The 13,942-nt window shown below is 36.1% G+C and overlaps 1 protein-coding gene across 3 annotated transcripts in view; it reads left to right on the top strand.

Annotated features, from left to right (window-relative positions):
- The window catches only part of CCDC102B (coiled-coil domain containing 102B), a 258,680-nt gene that overhangs the window by 77,980 nt on the left and 166,758 nt on the right, over positions 1-13,942 (top strand). For all 3 annotated transcript variants that reach the window (XM_067698868.1, XM_067698866.1, XM_067698867.1), the window contains exon 5: positions 1,865-1,981. In XM_067698868.1, coding sequence (XP_067554969.1) covers positions 1,865-1,981 — 117 coding nt within the window. The remainder of the gene's footprint in view (positions 1-1,864; positions 1,982-13,942) is intronic.

Here is a 13,942-nt window from a genome sequence, read left to right as displayed (position 1 = left end):
TCCTGCTTCTTCTCTCCTTTGAGTGGTTTATTGAAAGTTCTGTTGACAATGGGGGGTGGTTTGTGATTGATCTAGTTCCCTGAGAAGTAATGACGAAGATTTCAGAAGTTAAGCTAGGGGCACTCAATTACCACAATGAGTTAATTTTTTTTTTTTGGTGGACACAACCCAAAACCTGTGGCTTGCAATTTGTTATTTGTTCTTTTAGCAAAGTGACTTTTCTTTTCTTTATGCATTGGTTTAAGAACTCAGGTAATGAATTTGGTAAGAATGTTCTCAAATTTGCTTCCCCCAGTTATTAGCTTTGTGAATTTGGGAATGTTACTTAAGCCTAGTAAAAATATGTTTTACTTTTCTTTAAGGTAGGGGGTAATAATAATAATACCTAACACAGAGGATTACTGTTAGCATTAAGTAAGGAAATATATATCAAGTCCAGTTCCTAGAGACTAGTACATGCTTAATATTACTATTAACAATAATAGCATGAGTAAGATTATTTTAAAATTTTAAATAAGTGGTATAATGATAGCTTTTATATTCTAATTTATTGTCAGATTACATACAAATTATGTAATTTTAATTCTGGAAACCTACATAGTATAGAAAAACATGTTAATAAAACAAAATAGCCTATGTGTATATATCTACATATTATATATATATCAAATTTCATGATTCTGCTGAAAACTTCTAATTATAAGGACAGCTATGGGGAAAAATCATTGTTTGCATTTCTAGGATTTTTCTCATTCCTATGTTTCTTTTTATAGACTTAGGTTTTAGGTTCACTGCAAAATTGAATGGAAGGTACATAGATCTCCCATATACAGCCCCACCCCCCCACTCATAGGTAGCTTCCCCCATTACCAAGGTCCTTCACCACAGTGGTACATTTACTACAATTGATAAACCTACACGATACATTATAATCACCCAAAGTCCATAGTTTACCTAAGGTTCACTCTTGGTGTTGTACATTACTGGTTTAGACAAATGTGTAAGGACATGCATCCATCATTAGAGTTTCATACAGAGTAATTTCACTGCCTTAAACACCTCTGTGCTCCACCAAGTCACCCCTTCCTCCTCCAAGCCCTGGAAACCACTGATCTTTTTATTGACGACATAGTTTTGCCTTTTCTAGAATGTCATATAGTTGGAATCACACAGTATGGAGCCTTTTCAGATTGGCTTCTTTCACTTAAAAATATGCCTTGATGTTTCCTCCATGTCTTTTCATGGTTTAATAGCGCTTGCTTTTGTTTGTTTGTTTTTTTAGTGCTGAACCATGTTCCATTGTCTGGATGTGCCAGAGTTTATTTATACTGTTTTCCTGTTGTAGTTTTCTATAGAAATTTATTGGCATCTTTTATAGATGTTCTACATACATTTTACCAGCTTGAGCATTATACAGTTGTATTTTTTCCGTTGCCCAAATTTGTCTCTGTTACAATCTATACACTTTTTATACTTCATCGAAAATATACGTAAGTAGGATTACAAAGAGTACTATGGGACTAATATTCAAGACTGAAAGATCAGAATTAATTGGATTAGTTTAGAATCCAATTAGTCAATTATTAAGAATCTGTGGAGGTAACTAAGCTTTGTCCAATTTTCAACTTGTGAATTTAGATTCATGGAGACTTGCTGATTTGTTTTCCAACAACATAGGAGTTTTCAACTACAAGTGTAAAGAAATACATGGTTCAACTACAATATTTATAATAGCAACAACAAAACCTACCAGGTTATACATAGAAAAAAAAAAACTGAAAGCAAAATGAAAGACTAATGTGAATTATCCTGGAACCAGCCTTTGTAATATCATGTGATTATGACTTTAACTTTCTTTTTTCAGTTTGACATTCTTCATGGTCAACATAAAAATAAAATGGAAGAAATATCAGGAGATATAAAGGAAGGATCGAAATCTAAAAATAGCAGTGACAGAGTGATCTATGAGTTAAGAGCAGAGGTAAGATACTGGGTAAAGAGTAATATACTAAAACATATCTGAAGGTTATTAAATGATATAATGTCCTAAGAAGTATAACTGAGGAGTCTTTGGTTATTTTATGAAAAAGAATGCTGCTGAACATCAAAAATAAAGTATCAGCGTACATGTGATCTAAAATGCTGTGAAATGATATTGGCCCAACACTATATCTGAATTGTCTGAATGTTATAAAGACAAATTGACTAAAAACCACCTGGACACACCCCTACCCTCACCCCATATAAGGAACAAGTTCGCCCCCCACTCAGGTAGCGAGCAAGAAAGAGAACCTGTTTGTTCTTGTTCTCCCCTGCTGCAGCAGGGGCCCCAATAAAGCCTTGCCTGAAAAAAAAAAAACAACCTACCTTATAGCTGATACATCTTACTGTAAATAAATACTTATTAAAAGTTTGATCAGCTGCTGGATCTCATGTGTTAAGATATTATCAGGAACAATGACATTCAAAATTTGTTACATGTAGTTCCTGGTTGAATTCACATGGCTGTTGGCAATTAGCAGTAGGTAGAATTACCTCACTTTGGTTATAGTTAATTCATTTCTTAGGTGTGCCGAGTAAAATGGTGGAAACAGCTAGTTTCCGCTCCCACCACCACCACCAACGACAAATTAATTTTCACAGATTGTACATTCTGTTTTCTTTGTCTTGTTGGTAAAGGAGAAATTATCATCCTTAGAGATAGGAGGGGAGATTGAATTATTTGTACTTTATAGAACATTGTGTTAGTGCATTAAAAGTGGGAAATCATAAATTATGTATTATGTAACGGGTAATTCTGAAAGACGTCTTAGATACAAATGTGTAAGAACAATTCAGGAAATGGAATTAAGTTAGTGAAAAATATAGGTTGGGAGGAAAGTAATTTGTACTAGAAGGTTTCTTCCTTATAAAATTCTGTAAAGGCTGAATTCACACCTCAGTATGTTTTATATCAGATGAACATAGTGCAATGGAAAATGCATAGATTTCAGAACAAAAGCGGCTCCATCACTTACCGATTACTTTATTCTGGTCAACTCCTTAAGCCTCTCTAAATCTCAGTTTACAAATTGTCATAAGGGAAGTAAGAGTAATACTAGTTATCACACAGGATTTTTGAAAAGATTACGTATTGCAGAGGAAAAATTGTCAGAGGCAGAGTGCTTTACTGTTGGCAATTAGCTAAGATATTCAGGAGAATTTGCCCTTCCTGAGATTAGCTCTTCCCTTGTCACCTCTTCTATGAGTCATGTAAGGGATGTTGGGGTGAGGGAGGATATATAGAGACATCCGTGATGAGAAAGACTGAACTGTTGAAAACATCGCTTCCTAACAGTGAAGTCAAAGGGGAAAAAATGATGGCCTTTTGTTTTCTAAGAGGAACCAAACCAGCAGGATACGTACCAGTGTTCCTTGGCCCTGAGATCTGAGAGGTATCTTTGATTAAGGATCGCACACTATGTCATGTACAAGCTTATTTAAGTGTTAGAGACAAATGCAGAGGAAAGCACATATGGTTGTTAATACTCTCCTCAAAAGTTGATGGCATTGTCTTAGATCATCATTTTCAGGATACATTGGGAGTCGTAGCAATATAAGATCTCTGATATACAACTGTTTTAGTTTGGTGTAATAGAAAGTTCTGAGACTCATTTAAGTAAGCTATTTCACATCTGTAGAGCTCAATTATGTATCTTAAATTAGGATACAAACATTTTGCCCACCTAAAGGCACTTTTCCATAAGATATTCAAGCACTATGATATATAATTTTTGCTATTTTGAAATTCTTAATGAAGCACTTAATGCTGAAAGCAAATGTAGACATGAATTGCCTATGTCTTTTACTCTGTGCACTTGAATGTTATATTCGAATGAATTAAATTTCAGAAAGAAGGCTTTGTTCAAAAGAAAACAAATATTGGGACAAATTCTTATAGAAACAGTGAGCTTGTGTGTGTGTGTTGTATATTTGATTCTATGTGTTCATTTAAACTTTAAATTAGGATAGAAGCTACCTCCTTTCTTTGGAAAAGAAGATATAACCACTCTGTTGTCATTGTTTTGTTTTTTATACTCGTTATGTTTAGGTCTTAAAATCTTTTTATGTTTGCATAAAAGTCATTGGGTGATTATACCATAATTTAATTAAAATATAATCTATTTTTAAAAATCTGTTTAGTTTTAGTGTTACATATATAATCAATATTGCAGTAAACATGCATGTTCACGTGCATCTTTAAACATTAAAAAATGGCTTAGGGTAAATTCCTAGAAATGGTATGGCTTTTTCAAGAGAATGTTTATTTTTTCAGTATTTTATACACACTGCCAGATTGTCCATTAGAAAAATTATATCAATTTACATTCTCACTCACCTGCAATGTATAAACATGCTCATTCTATAGCCAACAGTATATATTATTGTTTTTAAAATTTTCCTAGCTGATAGGCCAAAAAGATCATTTTAATTTGTATTTTATTGATCTAAACATACACTTCTGGTTGTTTGCTCATTTTTATTAGTATAAGGTTTATTATAATAGCTACCATTTACTGAGAACTTACTGTGTACATCACACATATATTGCTGAGCCATTGAAATATAAAATCTTATTTAATATTTTAATACTCTTATGATCTGTGTATTCTTAGCTACTTTTAATGGAAAGAATCTTAGAGGACTTACCTTGATCAAGGGTACAACAAACGTTGTGCTCAAGGGTACATCAAACGTTATATAGATAATCTTTTACCTATGTTCTTATTTAGTTCCAGTTTCTCAGAGGCACACACTCAGGTCAGATTGTTCAGCAGGTTAGGATCTTACCAAAGGCCACCAGCCCATGAGTTAAATCCTGAAGCCACATGTTACCAGCAGTCAGTATCTGACATTGCTACCCCGGTCTGTCCTCATTCTGTGGGTTTACTGAAGCAACAACTCTGGAAATACAATAGATTTTAATTGTTGGAATTAAAAAATAGTATCTTCATATCAAACATCATGATTTTCTAACCATTGATGATCCCCATATGTCATGGGCACCTTTTAAAAACTGTTACTAGGGCTTCCCTGGTGACGCAGTGGTTTGAGAGTCTGCCTGCTGATGCAGGGGACACGTGTTTGTGCCCCGGTCCGGGAGGATCTCACATGCCGTGGAGCGGCTGGGCCTGTGAGCCATGGCCACTGAGCCTGTACGTCTGGAGCCTGTGCTCCGCAACGGGAGAGGCCACAACAGTGAGAGGCCCGCTGTACCGCAAAAAACAAAAACAAAACAAAACAAAACTGTTACTAACACCCACCAATTTGATAATAGTATTGTTTGCACTTGAGGAGTGTGTTTTACTTATCTCTTAATCTGTCCAGTCTCTTTCAGAAATAGTTTGATGATGATCTTCCCATTTTGGAAATCTGATTGGTCAAAGAAATTCAAAATGCAGTCTTGATAAAAAGGCCCTAGAGTATTTAAATAATTGACTCTTCTGGGCAATGTGTAATGAGGTGAATTCTCTGAGCAGGAAGTCACTTGGTAAATGAATATATCTTAACATATGCATATATGCATATGCGTAATGGATGCATTTGATCTTTTCTCCACATTTAAGATCAAGACCGCTTGAACTAGAAATGAGAGTTTATTTAGAATGGAAATGAACTGGCATTCTGAGTGAAGAAATTGTTACCTTTTTCTACAACCTGGCTGCTTCTTGAAAGCAAACTCATAATCAGGAAACACTCACATTACATTTTTTAGGCCAAACTTTTTGGGATAAACATTTTCCAAGGGAAAATAATTAGTTTATCTTGTATTATTCCAAAAATATATCGCTTACATTTCAGTTTCAAATTTTGGGGAATTTTGATTTCATATTTCTTTTCTGTGGTTTGTTCTTTTCTCACCTATTCACACATTTATATCCTATTCCTATTCCACTTTGGAAAGATTAAGTAGACATACTTTTCCCTACTTAATTCAATAAATCAAATAAAAACTCTGAACATTATATGTAAAGTAAACATAAAAGACTCAAAGTTGAAGAGAAAAGGCATTCAGCTAGGTATCTTGGGACCTAAGAAATTACATGGAGGAGTTTCCTGGGTTTTCTTTTCTCTGCATATATGCCAGAATTGGAGCTGAAGAAGCTAGCAGCCTGGAAATAACAACAGGCACAGATAAAAACAAAACGCAACTGAAGTCTTCTTGGTCTAGTTAAAGGACTAGGGAATGGTCAGCTTAGCAAGACAGGAAACCAATAGACAATAATTGTTCTAATCCACCAAATATTACAGAAAACAGTGGTGCCCCACTCAGCTCCTGTTAGTAAATCTGAATGGGGAGCCTACATTTCCACCCTCACAAGACAGTAGAAAGTTGCCCAGTCCTTCCTTTTGGAGTGTTGGCATAGAAGGCTGAGCTGGAACCAGGGTTTCAGTGAGACCCCCAGAGCTTGTGGTGTCAGTGAAAACCACATAGTGGTCCTGTACTTTCACCTCCACCCTCTCCCAGCTACAGAGGTCTAGTGGATAGCTGGAGCACCCATCCCCATCCAGCAGTAACTAGGAGCACCCCCAGTCGGGTACCAACGGAGGTTTGGTGGGGCCTGGACTTCTACCTTCACCTGGAAGTAATGAGTCCATGCTGCTGCTTTACCTTCCAGAATGGTACATCAGAGGAACCTGTCTAACACAGAATGTTTAGATGAGAACCAGAGTCTCATAAGATAATACCCAAAATGTCCAGGACACAGTTGAATATTACTCATCATATCAAGAACCAAAATATCTCAGAATGAATGAAAGAAGACAATCAACAAATGCCAACACTGCAAAGACAGAGATGTTTCCATTTCTTGGTGAGAATTTTAAAGTGGCCATCATAAAAATGCTTTAATCAGCAATCATGACCTGCTTGAAACAAATGAAAAAAATAGAAATCCTCAGTAAAGAAACAGAAAGTCTCAGCAGAGAAATAGAAAATACAAAGAAGAAACAAATGGAAAAGTTAGAAGGAAAAACACAATAACCAAAATTTTTTTAAATTATGAATGGAAGGAACAGAAGAAAGAATCAGTGAACTTGAAGACAGAGCAATAGAAATTACCCAGTCCGAATGACAAAAAGAAAATAGTCTGAAAGAAAACAAAGGCTTTGCTAACAGGGATTGAGGTAGGGGCCTGTGGGATGCTAACAAAGATCAAACACTTATGTCACTGGAGGCCAGTTTGAGAGGAGAAATTATGAGGGGCCGAATATTACTCAAAGAAATAGAGTGAAAATTTTCCAAATTTAGGAAAAGGGTCAAATCTATAGTCAAGATGCTTAGTAAACCCCAATCAGCATAACCTCAAGTATATCCACATCCAGATACTTCGTCAAACTTATGGAGAACTAAGAAATAACGATCTTGACAACACCAAGAAGGAAATTACACCTGACCTACAGGGAAAAAATAATCCAAATGACAGTGAAAATTTCATCAGAAACCATGGAGGCCAGAAAGAAGTGGCACACTTTTCTCCAAGTTCTAAAAGAATTGTCAACTCAAAATGCTATATCCAGTGAAAATACCTTTTAGGACATTCTCAGATGAAAGAAAACCAAGATAATTTGTCTCCAGTAAATAAGCACATGAAAAGGTGTCAACACATTAGTCATCAAGGAAGTGCAAATTAAAACCACAGTGAGATAAAACTACACATTTACCAGAATGGCTAAAATAAAAATTAGTGGCAACAGCAATGCTGGTGAGAATGCAGAGCTACTGGGCCACCCAACTCGCTACAGGAGATGTAAATGATAACAATCACATTGGGAAACAGTTTGGTGTGTTCCCAAATAACAACTGTCATGTGACCAGGAAATTGTACTCCTGTGCATTTCTCTCAAAGAAATGAAAACTTATATCCACACAAAACTTATACATGAATCTTTAAAGTGGTTTTGTTTATAAATGCCAAAACTTGGATACAACAATGATCCCTTCAATGGGTAAATAATTAAAAGCCATTACAGCTATACCTTGGGATAAACTCCTCAGCAATAAAACGGAATGAATTCTTGATCTATGCAGCAATCTGGGTGCATCTGCGGAGAAGCATGTTGAATGAAAAATATCAATCTCAAAAGACAGTATAGCCCATGATTCCATTTATATTACAGTATTGAAATGACAAAACTTTAGAAATGGAGAGAAGATTAGTGGTTGCTGGGGAAGAAGGCATGATGTGGGGGGAGTGTGTGTGGCTATTAAATGGCAACATAATGCATCCTTGTGATGGAAATATCTGTATTTTGACTATGTTATTGTTGACATCTAGTTATTGTACTATAGAGTTACAAGATGTTATCATTAGGGAAAACCAGATAAAGTACACATGGGATTTATTTTGATCATTTCTTAACAACTGCTTAAGAATGTACAATTATCTCAAAATACAAATTCAATTAAAAAATCCCAATCTTCTCTCAATATGTATGACAAGTTCCACCCTTTCTACATACTCCTCTGAAAATATGTATGCCTCATTTTATTTCCATTTTTGGGTCTGTTTGATTATCTGCAAAATTGTATTTAAGTAACAACTCATCTAAAGGATTAATTCATCCATATATGTAAAGTACTAAAAATTGTACATTATGTGTATGTAGTAGGTATGCAAGAAATACATGTTTTCTCCCTTGTCATTCAAATTTCATTTAGTACATCCTATATTGGAATGACAATCCAGATTTTTAGATATTAGTAACATTGTAGATAATTCTGTGATGTCCCATAGAAAACTTCAGAATACTTCTATATGTGTGTGTTCTTCCTCTCCTCAACTGTAAGCTTTTTGGAGTTTAAGGGTACTGCCTTACAGCAACGGCACTGAGCACACTTTCTGGTGCCAAATAGGTTTCCAATAAATGTTTGACAGGGGGAAATGCATCTTTTAATGTGAATAATCTAGCTCCAAAATTAGTCTGTAAATCTTCCAAAGGAGTAGAATACATCTTCCCATTCCTGAATCACCAAGTGTCTTGCATATATCTCTTCACACATTGACAGTTAAGGCAAGTCTTTAATGATTATATGGACAAAGACCATGAAAGTCTTGAGCAGGAAAGAACCTAAAAGGTACAGTCTAGTCCTTCATTTCACAGATTCCCTTCTCACGTTAGCGAATTACCCACAATGGGCTCTTCCGGCTCTAGATGTGTCCCCATCCCCATGCCGTTGACACACATTGTCTTTGATACTTCATTAGGATTAAAATCTTTCCACATAATATGAGAGAATGCTCTTTAAATGATTTCTTTTTCTTCCTAAACTGCAATATGATATAAGTTGAAGGAACAAAGTATATTCATTTTTTCTCTCTTTCAGAATCTCTCTATTTATTTACTTTTAAAATGTTGCTTCCCAATTAAGGAAAAAAAGACCCAGATGGATAACATGTTGAATTTAACTTGTGATTATATAAGTAGTCCTCTTTATTTTGCTTATGCAAGATAAAACATAAACATTTTGTAACAAAATTTTTTCACACCCAGAAATTGTATCATTGTTGAGGTTTAAGGGAACTTTCCTCCACATGTGTACCAACTGGATTCTCTCTGCATAGGCAAAATGATACTGAAGTGAAAAACAAAGCAAGGCAACAAAATAAGTAATTTGTATGCTCATTCATTCATTGCCAATCATTTAGTCAACAAACACTTATCAACCATCTACAGTGTCCTTGGTACTGGAATTAAGCACTGAGGAGTTGATGGAGTGATAGCCACAGTGGAAAACAAACAAAGAAACCCAGCAGTTAAACAGTGTGCTATGTACTTTGATGGGTAATGTATAGTGATCTATGTGAGTTCATAGAAAAGATGTCGAGGATGAGATGTGAATGATGAACAGCATCTGACCCACGTAAAGGGGAAAGGTAGAGGTAAGGACTGTAAATGATAAAGGGAGTAGCAGGTGAGAAAGCTAGAGACCACAGTATTGCCAGGAAATGAATGTAATAAAAAGAATGTTCTGACCTGTAAAAGATTTAGAGCATTTCTGTTGAGTAGGAGAATATATCGAGAAGTCTTTTTAAAATACTGGGATATTGACAGTAAAGCAAAAAATTCCTCCTTTCGCTCTTACGCAACTATAGAATTATGCTCATTTGGGGGGAATATTTTGATCACTAGAAGAGTAACACAGTCTAGTGGAGAGCAATTCATTACCAGGTTTTTTATTTTGGGTAAGGTGGGGGAAAATACAGAGGGCAGAAAAATGTTTTGTTCTCTGTTTTAAAAGAGAAAATATTTTCAACGTGTTTTCTTAAATTACAAATTTAATTTTTAGTCCTGCAAATATTTTATAGTACCTACTGTGCTAGGATCTAGTAATTCAGTGGTGTCCAAAGTAGAAATTCAGTGATGTCCAAAGGCCTGTCCTCAGAGAACTGCCGTCAATGAGAGACACAGGATTCATCAAAAATCGTACAGTTAATTGCATGTTTTCAGCTCTACGGGAGCTACATAACAGATGTGCATGACGGTGGGGGAGCTGACCTAGTTAGGAACTTTAGATTTAAAATTTTAAATACCTGAGATTTATTTACTAACATAGTTAAATAGAATCTTCTTTATGAGAAGGCTGTTGTATAACTAGAAATCCGGTGCCGTAATAATTTAATTTTCTGAGATTGCCACAATAGGTGTTGATTTGAATTGATTTAAATCTCTTGTATCTCATACCTCTTATTGACTTTACATGTTCCAACAAAGAGAGTTAGGTTACTGATAATACTATGAATGTATCTGAAATGGTTATATAATTTTGAAAGAGGATATTGATGTTTGCAAGCAGGTTAATTTAGAAGTCTGTTAATGGTATGGATTTAAGCATTCTGGCACACTGTGAGTTCATATTGACGAAACTCAGGAAACAGAATCTATAAAAAGATATTTGATATGAGTAAACCATTAGAGAAAAATAATATTCTGGTAAAAGTGAAAATCAAACTGTTACACATGGATATGCATTCTGGTCATTTAGACAAATATAAGTCTAAATGGTCTAATTATCCAAGACGAAAACTGTCACTTGTCCTGGAGTTACAGAAAACTGATAAACACAAAATCAAATAATGGCTGAAAGCTTGTGATCACTTTTCCAGGAAGTATTAAGTGCCTTGAGTAACAGGCTTTTATTTTTTCAAAAAGGATTTTAAATTATGTGGAGTAGAATAAAGTATTTAAACATCTTTGCTCGGGTATCTCAACAGCAGTAGCTTTTCCCTGGTAACTAGGTCTTTGGAAAAGTTTTCTAGCTGAGTTAGATTGATGATTTAATTACAATCTGAGATTTCGTTTCTTTAACTGTACATTTCTTACTAACTTCTGTTGGATAGAAAACAGTCTACCAAAGATTGGAATGTGGGCGGTAATAGAAGAAACTGTGTTAATCAAAACTCTTAAATGTTGGTTTGTCTCAGAATCAGCCCATGTCTTCAGAAATCCCTGCATGTTTTGGTGCCAACCTAAAACTAACCAACCTCAAGGCACCTAGTGTTTCCTCAGTGTCCGCAGGTGACCTAAGGTCTCCACTGTGATGCCCTCTATGTCTCGTCCTCTTTGGGTCACACACACGCTTTTGGGACTTTTCCTGGTCCTTTGGCCCATAAGCTCTGTACAATTCTTTCAAGATCCTGTTTACTGCTTTCCATGGTGGCAACAAGGGAACTTAGCAAATTCATGTTAATACGCTGTTTACATTTTCATGGCATCATATCAATTATTCCTCTCAATGCTTCAAATTCAAAACTGCTTTGCTAAAAGTGTTACAGTATAGTTGCACTGAATCAGGATTCAAATCTCCAGTAAAGAGAAATATTGTTTTATGCTAGAGGCATTTGATTTAGAACTTTCCTATTGCCATCCTTAAAAATGCTTCCCTTAGAAAACATGTTTCCGTATGAACAGAGATCTTCTGGGAACATGTGCTTTAAACTAAATGAGCAGTCACACTCTCTTCTTCCACCAAAATCCCAGGTTAATATGAACATGGCATAAAAGGTGAAGCAGAAGCCTGTCAGTTTAGATGGCGGAGATCTTAGCCTCCTCCTGCAGTAGGGCTTGGTTCATGGCAGTTGCCCTCAACGTGGCTGTTGGTTGAATGGATGAGGAGAAGGTAAGGTACATATCAAAAAGATGAGAGCCTTCTGTTTCAACCATCTGTGAGGTTGAAAGAAAAAACATCAAAATTGGAGGAAGGTATAACTGAGCATAACATACTCATTTGGAAAATGATTTGATGTGTTTTATATTTGACTACATTTGATGTGTTCAAAATACACTGGTTTCCTATGTGCCTATTAATACAGCTTGGTGGATATAACATTTGTTTTTAAGATTTAGTTATTATGTATTTATTTTTGGCTGTGTCCAGTCTCAGTTGCAGCATGCGGGATCTTTCATTGTGGCACTCGGGCTCTTCATTGTGGTGCATGGGCTTCTCTCTAGTTGTGGCGCATGGGCTTCTCTCTAGTTGTGACGTGTGGGTTTTCTCCTCTCTAGTTGTGGGGCGCAGGCTCCAGGGCATGTGGGCTCTGTAGTTTGTGGCACACAGGCTCTAGTTGTGGCACCTGGGCTTTAATTGCCCCGCAGCATGTGGGATCTTAGTTCCCTGATGAGGGATCAAACCTGCATCCTCTGCATTGCAAGGTGGATTCTTTACCAGTGGACCAACAGGGAAGTCCCGAGTATAACGTTTTTAAGGGCCAAAAATATCCAGAAACTAGTGACTAGTTCTGTTCCTCCAGGTCTCAAATCCGTTGTTAGTACTTCCCTCTGTAGGTTATGTGACTCCCCTTACAGGGAGTCCACCCTGATTGGTGATCTCTTCTCTGCACAATTCCCATCTGACTCTATGCCCACGTGGTCTCCGGAGAATGCTCTGCTGCTCTTGGATATTTATTAACCCTCTTGCATGTGAATCAAAGTTTCTATTACACTGTCTCAATTATATTTATGGAATAGATGATTTTATTTCTTTCCATTTTTGAGTTTTGGAGGCTGTGTTGAGAAAGAGAGATTTAGTCTGTGATCGTGTTCTAAACTGTGATCCCCAAAGGATACTATTTTTTGACCACAGGTGGGCATTTATTATAGCATTGATTACAGAAGATAACTTTAAGAAACTCATTTATTTGGATATTGGAAAACAGACATCTAAGTAATACAGGTTAAAGAAAGAAATTTAATGAAATTTCAGACTGAAGGACAAAAACGCTGAAATCTTGAGGGATGCTGCGAAACGCAGGGATACTTATAATGTCAATGACTATATTAGGAAACAGTTATGTCTGCTGTGGGATAATGCTTCTCAGATCTCAATTACAGGGAGTGTAATTAACCCAGAACCCCAGCTGCTGTACTCTGAAACCCAGGCAATGACACTGCACTTGCCATAGACTACTCCCAGCCAAAGACAGGCTTCCTTGTTTTGGGAGATGCAACCCTTCCAACCAGCGACTTTGACTCAAAAGCTCCTCTGTGGTCTCACCTACCTTTCCCTGGAAGGCACTGATGTCTGAGATGATTGGACCCAACCTTCCTTCTTTCCCTGTCTCTCCGTTACTCAGAGTCAATCCTGACCACAATCTGACTGTTCTCTGCCTTTCCTGACTCCCCTGATCTGCATTATCTCTCATATGCATTCCCCGTAATAAATTCATTACATTTAAAATGCCAGTTGTAAGAGTTGCTTCTTGAAGTACGCAGAATAACCCAATAACAAAGACAAAAAGTTAGCAAGCTAAATTCTAGCAGAAAAAAAAGAAACAATGGACGTAGAAAGAGGGAAAGTCAATATTAGGAGTTAATAATAATAAAAAAATATATATATATATAAAATAGAGTTAGCAAAGATAGAAGTTGGTTCTTTGAAGAAAAAATGAAATTCAGGCAGAAT

Source organism: Pseudorca crassidens, chromosome 12 (assembly GCF_039906515.1).
Source record: "Pseudorca crassidens isolate mPseCra1 chromosome 12, mPseCra1.hap1, whole genome shotgun sequence".
NCBI classification, from domain to species: Eukaryota; Metazoa; Chordata; class Mammalia; order Artiodactyla; family Delphinidae; genus Pseudorca; species Pseudorca crassidens.
The sequence above is the reverse complement of the archived record's forward strand: the minus strand, read 5'-3'. Positions and strand labels throughout refer to the sequence as shown.